At 44.7% G+C, this 17,752-nt stretch overlaps 2 protein-coding genes across 2 annotated transcripts in view; one reads left to right on the top strand and one right to left on the bottom strand.

Annotated features, from left to right (window-relative positions):
• Nucleotides 1–17,752, bottom strand: part of MACROD2 (mono-ADP ribosylhydrolase 2) — an 856,291-nt gene that overhangs the window by 749,442 nt on the left and 89,097 nt on the right. The window lies entirely within an intron of this gene.
• FLRT3 (fibronectin leucine rich transmembrane protein 3) lies at nt 536–12,138 on the top strand. Its single transcript, XM_084283937.1, has 3 exons — nt 536–639; nt 7,016–7,749; nt 8,861–12,138. The coding sequence occupies exon 3, from the start codon at nt 8,906–8,908 to the stop codon at nt 10,847–10,849; it is 1,944 nt and encodes a 647-aa protein (XP_084140063.1). The 5' UTR covers nt 536–639; nt 7,016–7,749; nt 8,861–8,905; the 3' UTR covers nt 10,850–12,138.

Raw genomic sequence — 17,752 nt, forward strand, 5'->3', positions numbered from 1 at the left:
GTAATTACTGAGGGTGCTAATTACCGGGCTACCAATAAATGGACGTTTATTGAGGGAGATTTGGCTTTACGGACGAGTATCTGGGGAAGACGCTTCATGGGCTGCCCTGCAGCCGGGTTTTGTTCCAAAAGCCTTCCCCAGTGCCAAGCCCACCCGCCCTGACACACGGGGGGGAAGGGGGGGCTAGAAAACACACAAACGCTTTTTAGCACTTTTTAATTTTATTTCCCATTTTCCCCTAACACACCAAACCCCTCTCCTTTAACCCCCCCGTCAGCCATGGCGCCGCCGGCTGCTCCCCCTAGCGACGGCCCCGCGCCCACCCCCCCCCCCACACCCCAAGCCCCGCCCCCCACCCACCCCAAGCCCCGCCCCCCCTCCTTCTCCCCCCTAAGCCCCGCCCCTGCCGGTGACGCGCGGCCCCGCCCCCGCCGCGACTTGAGGGCGCGCGCCCGGCTCCGCGCAGCTCCGCGGCACCGCGCTGGGATCGCGGCGCCCGCACCGCAACTCGGCCCCTGCCCACCCCCCCCCCCCCCTCTATTCCTCCGGCTCCTCCTGCTTAAAAAAATCAAAACGACAAGCCAAAAAAAAAAAAAAATGCACCGAAAGCCGCGTTAGGAATCGCCACTCGCCCCGCAGGTAAGCGCGGGGCTACGCGCTGCGACGTGCCGAGGGGGGTCGGGGGGAAACGGGGAGCGGGACCCCGGGGACTTCTCGGCAACTTGGCGGCCGGAGCCCCCTGCCCTGCCCTGCCTTATCCCGCAGCCCTCCTCGTCCTCACCCCCTCCCCAAAAATCCCCAACCCCAACCCCAAACCCCCCGTCCCCATCGCGGCCGGCCGGAGCCTTTTGTTTTCCCATCCCCATCCCTGCAAGTTCGCCTGTGCGCCGAGCCGGTCCTGCGGCAGCGGGCAGGGCTGCTCCTTGGAGTGGTAATTATTTCTATTAATTATTATTAATTATTGCACATCCCCCCCCCCTCCCCTCCGCGCTGCTGGCAAGGCGCGGCAGGAGTTGGGCGAAGCGCTGCAGCCCGCGGGGCGCCCACGCGGTCCCGATCCCAAACCCGAGCCCAAAGCTGGTCCTGATCCCAAATCCCGATCACAGTCCCGGTCCCGATCCCAAACCCGGTCCCAGTCCCGGTCCTCATCGGGTCCGGAACCCCAAGGAGCAGAGGACGGCGAGGCCGGGGAGCTGCCCGACTTTAAAAAAAACCCTTTCATTATCTTGACCCCGATATTTTGATTTTTTTATTATTTTTTTTTTTTTTTTCCCTCCCTTCCCCTGGAAGGCGCTGCCCGCAGAGACGGGAGCAGCAATTAACTGAGCGCCCTCGGCTGCCCGGGGCTGCGGCGCCCTTAATGAGCGGCGCTCGGAGTTGGGGTGAAAAATGCTGAATTAGGGGCAAAAAAACCGCGTCTGTCCGTTGGGGTGGGTGTGCGGGGAGAGGAATGATCTGCTGCGAAACACGGAGCCCTGTGTGCTGCCCTTGGCCATCCATGCCACGCAGCGGGTCGTAGCGGAGGTTTCGGTGCCCTTCCCTTCCTCCCCCCCCCCCCTTAAAATACCCTCAAGTTTCCTTTAATTTATTCCCAAACCATACAATGCAGCCCTGTGTCAGATCGGTTTTCAAATACTTCATAAACAAAAGGTACGCCGGGGTTTATACGGGGCCAATTAGCCTAAAATATACTGAGGTTATTCTCATCGTCCTATTTGTGCTGCTGTCGAGCTTTTCAATTTTTCCATCGACGTTTAATCGCTTCTAAAAGCTGTATTTATTTTTCCTGCCTTCCCTGCTCCTCCTGTACACCAGAAACGGAGACTGAGCCTCGGTGTACATTTAAAATGTTAATTTTCTCTTTTTTTTTTTTTGGTACATTTGAACCACTTCATTTTAACCGGAGAGTGACCAGAAAAAATACCGCTGTTCGTGTGGTCAGCACGGGAAATAAGGGTCTGTAAAGTCTCTGAAAGGGTGATTTATTTTATTTTCTTTTAATTCCCCCTTCGGAGGCAGCCTCTGTTTTTCTCAACAGGAGACTTTTGGTGTAATTAAAGCAGAGAAAACTGGACAGCAGCGAAAAAACATCTGACTTGTGGCTCTTAAAGCACAGTTTTTGCAGCGTGTACCACCCCCCAGTGGGCAAAAAAACTCTGTAGTAAACTCGCAGCGAGCTTTCATCTTCGGAAATAAAAGCGTGCGTGTGTTGCAGCCAGAACGAAATAAAGGTGCACGTCTGGGGATTTTGCTTTGGGGTTTTCTTTGGGGTTTCCCTCGGCACCCCGTAGCTCTCGGGGGGGAGGCAGCAGAAGCGGAGGCTGCAGTTTGCAAACTTGGTGCCGCGGCTCTCGGGAGCGGCCTGGGTTGGTAGCTGGCCATCTTTGTCTGCAGGCAGTGCGAAGGGGCTGCTGCTCCTGCAGCCTTCCCTAATCGCCTCCAGGCACGAGGCGGCACGGAGTTTGTAGGATTGGGAGGTTGTGGGATTGCCAGCGTGAGAGTCCTGCGTCCTGGGGGCCCTGGGGAGCAGCCGGCATCCTCCCGAGTCGTGCAGCCAGGAACAGCCGACCTGGCCCCTCCGTGGTGCCCCCAAGTTTTCTGTTCCCGGGGCAAATCCCAACGAGGAGGCAAGGGTTTGAGAGGGGAGAGAAACGAATCTACCACAGCCGTATCTCTTTGAGCGGTATTTTTTTGTACGCCGAACGGTTTGTGCCAGGAGCTCCACAGCAGGTATGATGCCACCTGCATTTGTCAGAGGGGGAAAAAATGATTTTCCCCTTGAAAGCATGGCAGCGTTTGTGCTCCGTTCTCTCGGCTGAAGCGCAGGCAGGGCAGCTCACCTCGGCAGCACCTCTCGGGAGAAAACCTAGCAGCCATCGCTGGCCAAAGGGGGCGAGGCGAGCACTAAGGCAGCGAGCCCAGCACGGCCCGGAGCGAGCACCATCAGCATACGGCTGGAAGTGAACTTTGGAGAACGACCACTGAACAACTCCGGGTTCATTTCCACCCTCTGCGGCAGACAGGGGCTCGGCGACCCTTGGGTGTGGAGTTAAACTTCTGCCCAGCGTCCATTTCTGAGCCAGGGAGAGAGAGCACACCGAAACGTGCATTTTTTTTAAGACATGGGGGTTCGGCAGAACCAGCCGGCCAAAGGCAATATTATGTATGTGCAACTACTGCGTAAGGTGGGGGGGAGCCAAAAAAATAAGTAACACCTATCTCCAAGGCGGGGAGAGGCAAATTTCACCAGACTCTGCCCCGGGGAGCTCACCGGCACTTCACTGAAAACCTCTGCGTTCTCCAGCCCCCAGAAGGCAGCCAGGGGACCTTCTGCTTGCCTAGCGCCGAACAAAGGAGCGGGGCACCTTCCTGAAACACGATAATCGTGGAAATTTCAGCCCCTCGATGCGGTGCTTAGAGAGCGTTTTGCTGTCACGATCGACTAACTCCGAGTCATACGCTTTAAAAAACACAACACGGCGCGTGAAGTACGGGTTAGCGGTGGGGAGGCGGCGTTGAAAAGTTTGTGAAGCTTTTTGAGAGGAACCCTGGCTTTTGGGAAGTAACCTGGCTGTGCAGGGAATAGGTGGCTTCACCGCTGTTTTGAAGGGCGGGGAGCACAAAACGTGTTGTGTTTCTGCTCCATTTCAGGGTAGAAACCAACATGGAGGTAATTCCGCAGTGTAAGAGCACTCACTGAGGTAAACTGACTGAGGCTTGTCGAATGCATGTATCCTAATACTTCCAATGTTACTTCTGTCCTTTATAACCTAAAAAGCCTGGACAGAAGTTGCCTCCCTTGGCCCTGTGGGGTTGGTGGTTAGAAATAAGCCCTTGCTTTTCGCAGCTCCCTGAGCTGCTGGCAGGGACCGCAGAGGTGGAGTAGAAATTCAAGTAAGCACTGTGTGACCCGAAGTGCGCCAGGTCTGGATTTTATTCAGGTTTTATCACAGCTTGGAAAGAAGAAATCTGTTTGGCACCGCTTTTAGGTAAACTCCTGGCTTTTCAAACATACCAAACCTTTTTTTTTTTTTTTTTTTTCTTTTTTCTTTTTCCGCCCTGCAGCTCTCATGCAAGTCAGGCGGCGCAGCTGGATACCACGTGTTACAGTAAATACAGTGCTCTTTGGTGGGTTTTCTCGTACAGTGCAAATTACCTTCCACGTTTTAAAATGAGATCCCCCCCCCCTGTAGCTGCAGCCCAGCGATAAGTGCAGGCACAAGTCTCGGGCATCCCCCAGCTGTAGCAATGTGCTTGCTTACACGGTGTCCCAGGAAAAGTAACTTAACACTGCAGTCCAGCAAAGTCCATGAAAACATTCAAATCCGAATAAAGATAAGCATAAAAGCTCTGTTCAGTTGTTCTAACGTTACTCTTGTTACCAAAAAAGTCTTTTTTATTTTTTTTCCCATTTAAAAAAATAATGAATTTTGGCACCTGCTTTCTGAAATCCATCTTTTTCTGCTCTGCTCAAAATTAACGCCTCCTTTCAAAGCCATGTGTCCATGAAGCCTCCTAATTTGATGTCGCGGAGACCTGGACACAGCGCCTGGCCCAGCGGGGGTCACTTCTCTTTTCATCCTGCAGGATCAGCTATAATGGCTGGGTGTCAGGGAATATTTAGAGACAGCTCAAGAGGAGGAGAGTTTGAGCATGGCAGCAGGATTCCCTTCTTCTCTGTAGACAGATCACTGGAGCCTTTGATATGCAAAAACATTGTTTTCAGCTATGGCTTGAGATATAAAAGGGAAGTGCAAGATATCAAACAATCAGAACCTGAAGAAAACTATTCTAAGTTTAGAAAAGGGAGTGGGGGGTATGGTCTTAATCCACATTTTTGAAACAGTGTCGTCTTCTCCAAAGAGACCTGCTTTTATTTTTCTTCCTTGTTTTTATGTAATTTTTGAGAGCACGGATAAAAAAATTCCAAGACCCTAATGAGCTTTAGTGCTTTCATTTTAATCCTACACATTACTGCTATTACAATGGCAATAAATGAAGGGATGACTATCAAATGGAGCAAAGAAGAAACAGTTAATATGCTAGAAAGGTAAAATAAACGCACTTTTTCATGTTTATGTGTATGTAGTGTAGGCATACTACAAACTCTCTTTTGATCAATACTAACATGCTTTTTTTTACAGCCTACTTAACAACTCTAAAAGTTCCAAAGAACGATTCATAGAATTATTTTTTTTTATAAGTTTTTAAAAGTTACTGTAGCCTTCGAAGGCCTACTCAACAACTTTTTGTTCCTACTTCATAATTTAACTTCTAGAAAATACCCTCTGTCACAACTTCACATTAGTTCTTGAGAGAAATCATTTTTTATACAGCTGTTAAGCATGTGTTTATTTCCAAGTTTTAGGAATAGATCCTGGACTTAAGTTTCCACAAACACTTCAGTAATACAGACCAAGGAAATCGGACACTGCTTAATCTCAAAGAATGTGGAGCCTTTTTGTTCCATTTTCTACTGACTGCATATGTTAACCAAGCCCTACAACACAGGAATTCCCTTATATCCCAAACGTGGCCACACAGAGTTTTTACCTTAAATAAAGCATATGTTAAAGTACTTATTTCTGCCAATCTTACAGTGCATCTCTCATTTTAAGCTAACGATTGTCACTACAAAACTGCTGAAATGAGGTGAAAAAAAAACAGAAACCCTCAGATAAGCATGAAAGCAGCATAAGAAGAGCTAAAGCTTCACGATTTCCTCAGAGAACAGTACTACCATCTCAGAAGTGGGTTTGGTTTGCCTTTTTTTTTTTTTTTTTGTTGAATAGTCAGCTTTTTACATTGAAGAGGAGCATAATTTTATCTATGTCAGTCAGTTTGTGTCAGTGCAAATTTCCTGTTGCTACAGGATCTACTAAAGGAGGACTTCATGATACCTGCTCCAAATCGCAAAAGACTTTAAAAGCAGAGACTGCTTTTGTGTAGGTCTATTATTTTATGATGGACAGAAGCAACTCTACCTATGCCTGTATGAAGGGAGCTAAGCAAGCATTATTATTCATCCTGCTATTTCTTCATAGCTTTCCAGTGCTGAGACCTGCACTCAATTGTTCCCTGGACTACATGCAATCACCAAAGGGAAAAGGAAGTAAATGTTAAGGATTTTTTTATTTTTTTTTCAGACTTAACCATTTCTATTTCAAACAAATCGTGCCTACATGCTTTCAGGGAACAGAGACTGGGTATCTCACTGAATGCTTTCTGCAGTAGTGCTATGAAGTAGCCTGAGTTAAAATATTGCCATTCAAAAATGACCAAATAATTAGAGTGCCTCAAGAAATAGGAAGAGCCGAGATTATTTTTCTTTCTTGAAATGAGAAAAAATCAGATTAATAAAACACCAATCTAAATAGTGATTCCACTGTGCAAAACGACAAATACAAGTGCTTAAAGGTTCATACAGCCTGGCATACTGAGCACACTTCATGGAGAAAACCCACATATTACCTCCGTTGTCAAAAAGCTGACACAGATGACTAGTTCACAATTCAGGAACTGGATTGCAGATATGAAATACTAATTCTGTTTGAGTGAAAACTTTTCCTCTTTCTTCCAAGAGCTACTGAATGGTGTTTAACTCATCTTAGATTTAAAGCCAAGGAGAGGCTGATGATATATGCCTCAGTTTACCAGGGAGAAAAAGCAAGCAAACACGTTGGCCTCCTCCCAGGAGGCAGGACTGCCATTTGTCCTCCAGTGGGAAACATCACTTACACAGATTTTGTTACCATCTATTAATGCAGGATGACTTCATTTGCTACTGGAAGGAGGGAAAGGATTTGTTCCAGCAAAACAGCAGCAGCACGAGACTAAACAGCAAAAGATGTTTCCGAACGTCTCTGACTTTTGTTGAAATACCATCGTTTTGGTATAACGAGCTGTGCTAGTTAATAAACAGCATAATTTATATGGGGATGCAGCACAACTCTGAATACTAGCGCCCACCACCACTTGTTATTAATTACAATTTCTTCTGTTTGTTACTTTACAGGAAAGTAAGAGTTCAAGGAAAGCTTTAAAGGGGAGTTCTCTGGGAAGGAAGGAAGACTGTTGTGTCTTTCCATGAAGAAAACCACCCGACCTGCATGACGTGCTGAGGGCAGAGCCACCTGCCGTCAGCGCGCGGCGCAGGGGGAGTTCTTTCCTGCATTACAAATTCGGAGCAAGTGTATAAAAAGTGAGAGTTGGAAAATGGTCCCCTCCAAAAGGCGTGGATGTACCAGGATGTAGCCACTGTACAAAATTTACCCTTGGATAATTCTGGACAGAGATAAAAGCCCGCTGCTGACCTCCTGAAGAGGCGACCACCATTCCAGCCTGAGCATAATGAATAGTTTCCATCACGCGGCGCTCAAGTCACCGCCGACGACTGCACCACACACAAGAGTTGGTACGAGTTACAAAGAAAGTAATTCCTGTTAAAGGCGTTAAACCAAACAAAAGAGGCTGTCCTTCTTTCACAGACTTTACATGAGGACAAAAATAGAAGGAAGTTGAAGCTTTTCTCCTCCCTGGCCTGGTGTGCTTATGTACCATGATAAATCTTTGTTGGATTGCTCCCGGAGCGTAGTGCCAGGAGGCTCGCACCGCCGGAAGGATCGCTCAAGTAAACGCAGCCAAGGGAGAAGCAGCTCCATGGAGTAAAGTGTAAGAGCAGCTCGTGAGACAGAAATTGCGTTTGCTGGACATCCTCAAGCACAAAATTTACTCTTACCTTTAAATACGGTAGGATCAATATTAATTTGTTTTTCTTTTCGTGCCTTGGAGAATAAAGTTCAATTAATATATGAACCCACAAGAGAAGGAAAGGGTCATGGCATCTCTTAATGCATAGGTCATCTTATAAAAGTTTTCACAACCCTAATTACAATGGTAATTGAATTATATTGTCTTAAAAGCTATAAAAATGCTAATTACCTGAGCTCAATGTACAAACATACAACCAGTGCAAAGCACAATTTCAGTCTCAAGAGTTAATTTATATTGTCCTTACCTGCACAGTTTGAACTAATAAGATGTGAAAATGTGGTTAAACCTGCCAAATAGTCTCTTATTAGTGTACTGCTTTAGTAAGAAGACTTTTGAGAATGACAAATATTTAAACATGAAATTAAGCATGTAATGAAATATTCCATCCAGTCAAGTAGAAAGCCACGGCTCTAACAGCTATGTCAGTTTGTAACCTACAAAACCAATTGTTATATTCACCTTTCTAAACATTCCAGCTTGAAAAACAAGAAAAGTAAGCTGCAGTGTTTGTAAAACATGCAACATTATGTTGAACACTCGAAAAAAAAAAATCAAGAAAGCTCTTTAGCTGGTCTTTGCTCTCTTGTCTGCATTTTATACTGTGCCATTAGGACTTTCTTGAACCTGCAGAATAGCTACCACTGAACTCGTGGGTTTGGTGAGGGTTTTATAGTTCACATAAGGGCTCCTAGGTAGTTAGCTGGCTTAGGAATTCTTATCTTTCAGATACAGAATGATTTACTTGAACTCTGGTTTGACTTCAGCTCTGTACTTATAAGGGTATCTGTGAACAAAATCCACATGTGAAATGTGGAGGAATCCTCAGAAGGAGCCTTCTTGCTTAAACAGCTATTTACAGATCAGACATACCTGATTGTATTACTTTAAATTACCAGGCAGAACAGTTTATTAATTGAATTAGTAAAAGAAAGAGTATAATAACTGATGTAGAGAAAGTAAAATGTCTACCAACTTGAATTTATTTTCATGTGTGTGTTTCAGATGTCTTCTGTAATGTTGAAGTTGAATTTTCATTGGAGTTTCTTCGCTGATGATCTGGATAATTTTGTTTGTTTGGTTTTTTTAGATTGTTGAAGATCAGAACTGTATACAAATCTCATCATTCCTGACCATGATTAGTGTAACCTGGAGCATCTTCCTAATTTGGACTAAAATAGGGCTGTTACTTGACATGGCACCTTATTCTGTTAGTGCCAAACCATGCCCTTCAGTATGTCGCTGTGATGTGGGTTTCATATATTGTAATGATCGCGATTTGACATCTATTCCTACAGGAATCCCAGAGGATGCTACTACCCTCTTCCTTCAGAACAATCAAATTAATAATGCTGGGATTCCTTCAGAACTGAAGAACTTGCTTAGGGTGGAAAGAATATATTTATACCACAACAGCCTAGATGAATTCCCCACTAACCTCCCTAAGTACGTTAAAGAACTGCATTTGCAGGAGAATAACATAAGGACCATTACTTATGATTCACTTTCACAAATTCCCTATCTGGAAGAACTGCATTTGGATGATAATTCGGTTTCCGCTGTTAGCATTGAGGACGGAGCTTTCCGGGACAACATCTATCTCAGACTTCTTTTTCTCTCTCGAAATCACCTTAGCACCATTCCCTGGGGTTTGCCTAAAACGATAGAAGAGCTACGCTTGGATGATAATCGTATTTCCACGATTTCAGAGCTGTCCCTCCAAGACCTTACAAATCTAAAACGCCTTGTTTTAGACGGAAATCTTTTAAATAACCACGGATTAGGAGACAAGGTCTTCATGAATCTAGTCAATCTTACAGAACTGTCATTGGTCCGCAATTCACTCACAGCCGCACCAGTAAATTTGCCAGGAACAAACCTAAGAAAACTTTATCTTCAAGAAAACCATATAAATCGTGTGCCACCCAATGCTTTCTCTTACTTACGGCAGTTGTACCGGCTAGATATGTCCAACAACAATCTCAGCAATTTACCTCAGGGTGTCTTTGATGACCTGGACAACATAACTCAACTCTTCCTTCGTAACAACCCTTGGCACTGTGGGTGCAAAATGAAATGGGTCCGTGACTGGCTGCAGTCCTTACCCTTGAAAGTGAACGTGCGTGGGCTGATGTGTCAGGCACCGGAAAAAGTCCGTGGGATGGCTATCAAAGACCTCAACGCGGAACTGTTTGACTGTAAGGATGATATAAGCACCATCCAAATCACCACTGCGGTGCCAAACACCTTGTACCCGGCCCAGGGACACTGGCCGGTTTCTGTGACCAGACAGCCTGAGATGAAGGCTCCCAACCTGAACAAGAACTACAGAACCACAGCCAGCCCGGTGCGCAAAGTCATTACGATATTCGTGAAATCCGTGAGCACGGAGACCATTCACATCTCCTGGAAAGTGGCGCTGCCGATGACCGCTCTGAGACTGAGCTGGCTCAAGATGGGCCACAGCCCTGCCTTTGGATCTATAACAGAAACCATCGTCACCGGAGACAGAAGCGACTACTTGCTGACGGCGCTCGAGCCCGAGTCGCCGTACCGCGTCTGCATGGTTCCCATGGAAACCAGCAACATCTATCTCTCCGACGAAACGCCCGAGTGCATCGAGACCGAGACGGCGCCCCTCAAGATGTACAACCCGACCACCACCCTCAACCGGGAGCAGGAGAAGGAGCCTTACAAAAACTCCAGCTTGCCCCTGGCCGCCATCATCGGCGGGGCGGTGGCGCTGGTGGCCATAGCGCTGCTGGCGCTGGTGTGCTGGTACGTCCACAGGAACGGGTCCCTCTTCTCCCGGAACTGCGCCTACAGCAAGGGACGCAGGAGAAAGGATGACTACGCCGAAGCGGGAACCAAGAAGGACAACTCCATCCTGGAAATCAGGGAGACTTCTTTCCAGATGATACCCATCACCAACGACCAGGTGTCCAAGGAGGAGTTTGTAATACACACCATCTTCCCGCCCAACGGCATGAACCTCTACAAGAACAGCCACAGTGAAAGCAGTAGTAACAGGAGCTACAGAGACAGTGGTATTCCAGATTCAGATCATTCGCACTCATGATACTGAAGGACGTGAAAGACTGGTTTGGTTTTGGTTTGGGTTCTTTTTGTTTTTTGTTTTATAAACGAGAAAAGACTGACTTTAACGGTTGCTGTTCTACTGCAAAACACTGGATTAAAGACTGACAAAGCAATGTACTGTACATTTGCCATATAATTTATATTTAAGAACTTTTTATTAAAAGTTTCAAATTTCAGGCTACTGCTGCGATTAATGTAGTGGGGATACCTGACCACAATTCTCTATTTTAGTATTTTTTAGTAATTTGTACTGTATTTTCCTTGCTAATATTGAAGTTACAGACCATTTAACTTTTGTGTTCTACTGAGTAAGATGACTTGTTGACTGTGAAAGTGAATTTTCTTGCCGTGTTGAGCAGTCAGAACATTCATCTGAGATCCTTGTAAGTGTAAGCACAGGCCATTTTTCACTTTGGTATTAATAAAATAATGTTAAACCTGGCAAATCAAGAAGATCAAGCAGTGGTTGCAAAAACTCACAGAACTTTAAATGTTGGGTCTATTAAATCTGTAAACCACAACAATATTCAATAAACAAAAATGCGTGTAGTAATGGGCAATATCAGCTGTCTGGATATATCCATGTCAACAATGGTGAAATCCAATTGAAAAGAAAATAATCAAATCAATTACATGCATGAGACTGAAACTGTTGACACGCGTAAGGAAAGAATTGACCCCTGGAAGAAAGCATAACGAAATTTCTAACAAGGAATTCCAAAAAAAAAATAAAATAAAAATGCACTAGGCTCCAGAAACCACGGGGTAGATACGGTTTTAGGGATAGATTTCTGGTTATCAGCACCAGCGGTCTGCTTGTTACAGAGAAAACAGTGATGGATGGTCACAGGCATTTGGGAGGCAGGGGCAGGGCACAGGGAAAACGCTTGGCAACTGCTCCGGAACAGCAATGGGCTGAGAGGAGAGTTTCGTAAGAAAAACAAGCAGGACAAAAAACAGGCAATGCAAGCAAGGTATAAAAAATTCTAGTCACAAAGGTAAACAAAATTGGAGCTTACAGCTATTTTAAAAGCGTATACTCAAACAGTACATAGGTATGTGTTAACTATACTGCCATTACAGTCAGGAATACTGCCCATTACTGTCACAGTTTTCCAGAAATTCCTTGGTCAATCTGTAAGGTATCGTTTCTTTCTGCCTTCCTGCTGAACTATAAGCTATTTTCATGTTTAAACCCCAAGCCACTCTTTGTTGCCATAATCATTTGTTTCTTCAACTAAAAACCAAAGTGCATTGTACGCCCTTTGGCTAGTCTTGTATGTGCCTTGATCCAACGCTACATGTATCAAGCTTTTAAAAACAAAACAAAAAAAAAATTAAAAAAAATAAAATACCCACTTTTTCATACGTAACTTAAATATGAAAAACATTGTTCTTATTGATGAATGAATTTGAAAAATTAGTACAGAGCAAAGTCACATGTCTGCAGTGCACTGGTAGGAAATTCACTCGAAAGCTACTACTTTTCAGGTCATGAGTTTCACCTTTTTCTTTGTTCAACACAGTATCACAGTTCCTGGATTTCTTTAATTACTTTGAAAAAGCAAGTTTTCACAACTTCCAAGTGTGTTAGCAATGAACAAGAGAGAAAGCACAGAGTTACAGCCCTCTGAGATACAATTTTTTTCAACACCAAGAAAAAGATAGGGGGACCTACAAAAGCTTAATATTTTGGACAATATTTCTGCAAGGAAGGAACGTATACCAAATGCAATTCAATTATAAGAGAATTTTAGCAGTGCTGAGCCTGTCTGTTTCTCAATGACTGGTACAGGACAGAAGATGACGGGACAAAGTGAGAGACACCAAGACTGATGGTCAACCAGCAGTCAGCCAGCAAATGACCCTTCTGCCAGAGGTCCCAGTAACACACAGCTCATTTCAACCTCATTTTCCAGTCACGGCAACACCACCTGCAGTTTCTGACCGGCGGAGGAGTCTCCATAGAGGAGCAGCGTGGTGCTTCGCCACCGACCTCCCGCAGTCCCATCATCTCCGTTACAGGCAGCATCGTCAGGATCCACCACGCCAGAAGCACCAGGGGCATGTTCCGCTCAGGGGCTCTGTGTGCAGCTCTGGGTGATGCACGGGACTATTTTGCCCAAGAGGCACACACAGCCTTGCTATGTTCCTGTGCAAAAGGCTTCCTGAGCAGTAAGTGGGGAAGGAAAACCAACCCAAATGGAGAAGACAGACCTGTTTTGTTTTTTTTCCATGTAAGCTAGCATACAGGGACCCTTACACCTGAGATGCACTTAATGTCTGGATCACTGGCAACAGATAATTAGTCCTTTGCCATCAGCTCTCCAGTAGCAAAATTAAATGGGTTTTGCTGAGTTTTCAAGCTCTTGCTGCAAAAACCTCTCTTGTAGTTGACTCAAAATGTATGATGTGTAAAGGGTAGCAGAAAACTCAATGAATGCTCTCCTGTGCCCCTACTTAGACCATCCAAAGGCAGCCCGGTGATGGTACACACCATCAACCTACACTTCTTGGATGATTCCACGCAAAGGTATAATGGGCTACAGCAAGCTGCCATTTGAGGAGGTAATTGTGTACCAGTCCTACGTGCAAGGACTTCTGCATTATAAAATTAATGTACTTTGAGACAAAAACATGCAAATCCAAAGCACCCTCAACAAGTTGGCCCAGTCATTCCACGTTCACCTCCACCAGAAAGCAGATGAAAACCTGGAGAAACGATGCCATCCTCTGTGGCAAAACAGACCAGGTGTGCAGGCAGAGCCGGTTGCTTCCTACAGCAGTTGCTGTCAATGTAAAAACCACGGCACATCTATGGTTCTTGAGTTCTATGGCAGCTTTCACAGAACATGCATAATATTCAGACGTGTCAACTTGGCAAGTGAAAGATTCATTTCAAACCAGACTTTGTATTTTTTTGTCTTTTGATATTTACATAAATTTCTGTTCTGCTTCATGCCACGACTGTCTCCCAAGACTCTTCTGCTTAACATAGCACTACAGTTAGAGCATGCAGTGCTCTCCAGCACCATGCATAAATCCCTTCTATTAGACAGTTCTATATGTAGACAAATATGATTACTACATTGAGCAGTTTGCTCATCATATTTATCAGAATTAATCCACATTAAATTATCTCAAATAACTATAATTCCACATTATTTCAGTCTACTGTCAAATACTTAATTTCAGAGCACGGAGTGAAATTTTTTTTCAACATAACCAAAACGTATGTGCCGAGTTAATTGAATCAGCATCTTTAATGTTAAAATTCTACGACTGGTATCTTTTACATTCCTTATTCTTGTCCCTTTTTAAATTTATATTGCTATCCCGAATTGCTCACAGTTCTGTTGTAAACTAAAAGCTGACTCCAAAAAAACAGCTGGTATTTTGGAAGCCATATTAATTTTGTCTCATCTCAGTAAACTTCCACAACTACATTTGCTTCATTTGTAAGCTATTATTTCCTAACTGTACAACAGCCTGAAATGCAACAACTGTTGGGGTTTGGGGTTGTTTTTTTTTATTTTGTTTTGTTTTTCTCCCTGGCTTTAACAGGACCAATATCAAAGCATTATGGCTTTGGAACAGTTACCAATTCTGCTAATGCACTAGCTAGCATGCAAGCTATATCGTGCCAATGCTGTACATATTGAATGTAGAGCAGCAAATGCAATAAAGCAAGAACGAAAGTAATAAAGAGCCTTATTTGCTAGTAAAATAATTTACTGATAACATAATGCACTGAATACATTATAGATTTCTCTCTCTTAAGAGGATGCATTTCTGTGCGTTCACCTGTAACTGGACAGGATCTTTGAATGTGACCTGGCAAAGCCACCTGCCTGGACTTATCCAAACCAGATTTGTTTCAGTTTTGGATGGAACCATCACTTGCAAGGATATCCTCTGCTTTCAAAACAGCTTCACATGACTTTCAAATCCACAGAGGCACCCTCACCGCTTAGTGTTTCAGCATCACCTTGGGACTGAGCTTTGTTTAATTAACTGTTTCTTAAGTGTCACCACAACAACAAGCTTCAAGCCACAAGCCACCACTTACCACAACTGAAACCTTTACAAAGCATTTTTCCAAACTAGCCAGGAGTGATTCGCCAGAAAGGAAGAGCCAATTGACTGAATTCAGACATGACAATTTTACACTTTAAAGCATATTTTTTCTTTGTGAATGAATTCAATTTGGGGGATGGTGGAGGATGATGAAATGACCCTTGTGATAAAATTGTTGTTTCAAACACTCTGAAGGTATAACCATGATACAGAGGCTGGGCACAGGTGGTTTAAAAGATTTTTTCTGCTAAACATGCACGTTAGATTGAATTTTAATAGTAAATCATCAAATTATTTCCTGTTCCTCTCAAAAACAACAACAAAAAATAGATTAAAAAACACACTAACTATGCGGAACTAGATAAAAGAATGGCAGAGCATCTAGCTGGGGGCAAGCATCGCTTTCATTTTACCAGCATCAAGCAAGATGCTAATTTTCCTGTAGTCTTCAATGATTGCTGGGGAACTTTCCTACTCCATGTGGAAACCAAAGCACTTCTAAAATATGGGTCCCAGAATAAAGACCTGTCCTCTGGCAGCTCCCTGGATTAATGGTGGTCAAAGGTGCAAGGAAGGAATGGCGATGGCCAGCAGCTGACCCCTGTGGAGAACATGCTGCCAACATGCCCCACATCTCAGACCAGGCAAAACTTCATCATAAGCTATCCCTGAAACCTGAAAGACAGGGTTTAAGGGCTGAAGCGTATCAGCTAGCCCCAATCGCTTATTACTACCTCCTTGTGTTTTCTCAGGATGAGAACACAGGGGAGTTGTGGTAACAACACCAGGAGCTGAAAACGCTTTTTGAAATCTGAACCTGGACCTTCTAGCTTAGCAAGAGCGCTCATAAATAAGTTATAAAAATAGAAGTGTCTTAGGAGGGCTAATTAAATAATCTGACTTGTTGAAGCGGGCTGATAGCGCTCATATGGGCTGATGCCCTGTCCTGAACAGCCCTCTTAAGTAACCAAACCAAGGGAGCAGGTCATAGCCGAGTGCCAGCCCCTGCTCCTGCTCCCGTGTGGAGCTTAAGCACTGCCTATCTATAGATGCAGTCATGGAAGGTCTCACTGCTCAAAGCCAGGGGCTGCTCGATGGTCTTCCATCATCAAATACAGGAACATCAGCTACAGAAGGCCTAAATTATGCACATACTAACCTGGAGTAATAATTGAACTTTTTAATTTAAGCAAAATATTTTAAAAGATCTCTAAGATCAGAAGTGCACATCCTATTCATGTAGTACTCATTTCCTCCTCTAGTCTTTGTTCCTGATAAATGCCTACCTGGCAGCTGGATTTCCACATGAAAGCAGGTGTTTTCTGCGGGTACTGGTATTGGTTTTGTTTGATTTGCTGTTTTTTGTTGTTGATTTTTTTTTTTTAATAGGCGTAAATAATTTCACTCTAAATCTTTCAGTTTAAATTGGATATAAAAGTGAATTGGTTGACAATTTTAACACCTATCCCACATCAATACATGTTTAAGGCAAGCGTGGGGGGGGGGGGTTAAAATAGCACCCACAAACTTCCCTTTCTCATCTCTTCTCACATTAATGCTTTTCAGGATTTTAACTGAAAAGCATTGCTTTTTTTTACAAGAATTGCACTAGGGTAATTACAGTAGTTTGCAGCGCTGTAAGTTCCTGTGTAAAATATGGAAGTTTTTATTCTGAGATGCATACAAGCAACTGCATTTATGTAGGCAGTTGTGCATCAGAAACAACAACAAATCAGACACAGCAGCCATGTCGAGCCTAAGCCTTTGACCATCGCTGAACCTGCTACATTAGCATCGTTTTCTGAATTACCAGAACAGGCATTAGCAGCTCAAATGAGGAGTATACGAAAGCACGCTTACCTTGCACATCATCTCAGGCTACAGCTCTCTACGTGTAAAGTGGGATTAGTTTGGCTTCCTTAAACTTAAGTGTTGTTTTTCCATGGCTTCAATGGGAAAACAATTAAATGAACGCTCGAAAAAATGAAACCACCTACCCGGGAACACTGCTGTTCTGACAAGGAAGAGGATTTAGGAAGCCACTCTGTAAATCTTACTCCAGGAGCACAGACAAGACCCAAGCCTGTACAGACCCTTCATCCCTTTCAGCCTGCGTGTTGTACTTGCTCACCCCCCATGTAATTAACACCATGAATCAGAAACAGATGTGATTTGTACCGCACTCCTCTAAGAAGAAACAAACCCCAAACACTGCTTTTGTTTCCTGCAGCTGGAACAAGGCGCAGGATCCTGGTAACTGCAGCATCTCCATTTCGTGGCCGCTTGTTTACCTGGTTTCAGTGATCTGCACGAGAAGCAGCGAAGGCGCTTATTTTGAAGCCTGACAGAATACTTGACTGCCCGCAGGGAACACGAGCTCATTAACAGAGAGAAAGCCGAATACTGGGGAAGTGCTAACCCAGCGAGTAAACATAATTTTAGGACATTAGCTGATAATGCCAAGCCTCTGTGCCTAATGTCTGCAAAGCAATTATTTCACTGTGACAGCACCTTAATGGCATGTTACCTGTTTCATCCATTAATAACCTTTTCATTTCTCTCCGATGCGGTAACGACACGCGGCGTACCACCACGAGAACCGGTATTCCCCAATCTCGGAAGCTGCTTTGGCATCTGGGACTCGGCGCTTTGTGGCCGAGCGAGGTGAAAAGCCAGCTACAGGTGAATCCTGCCGGGGGGCTGAGCTGCCAGCCCCACGCCAGCTCCGTGCCCAAGGGAGAAAAGGTAACGATGGCAGGATGCATCCTGCAGCGGCAGGGAGGACACGAGCACCTCCAACAGGGTC

Source organism: Netta rufina, assembly GCF_964035555.1.
Source record: "Netta rufina genome assembly, chromosome: 3".
Lineage (NCBI taxonomy): Eukaryota > Metazoa > Chordata > Aves > Anseriformes > Anatidae > Netta > Netta rufina.

Excerpts from the sequence above, each read along its gene's own strand:
- FLRT3 (XM_084283937.1), top strand. The coding sequence starts at position 8,906 with ATGATTAGTGTAACCTGGAGCATCTTCCTAATTTGGACTAAAATAGGG.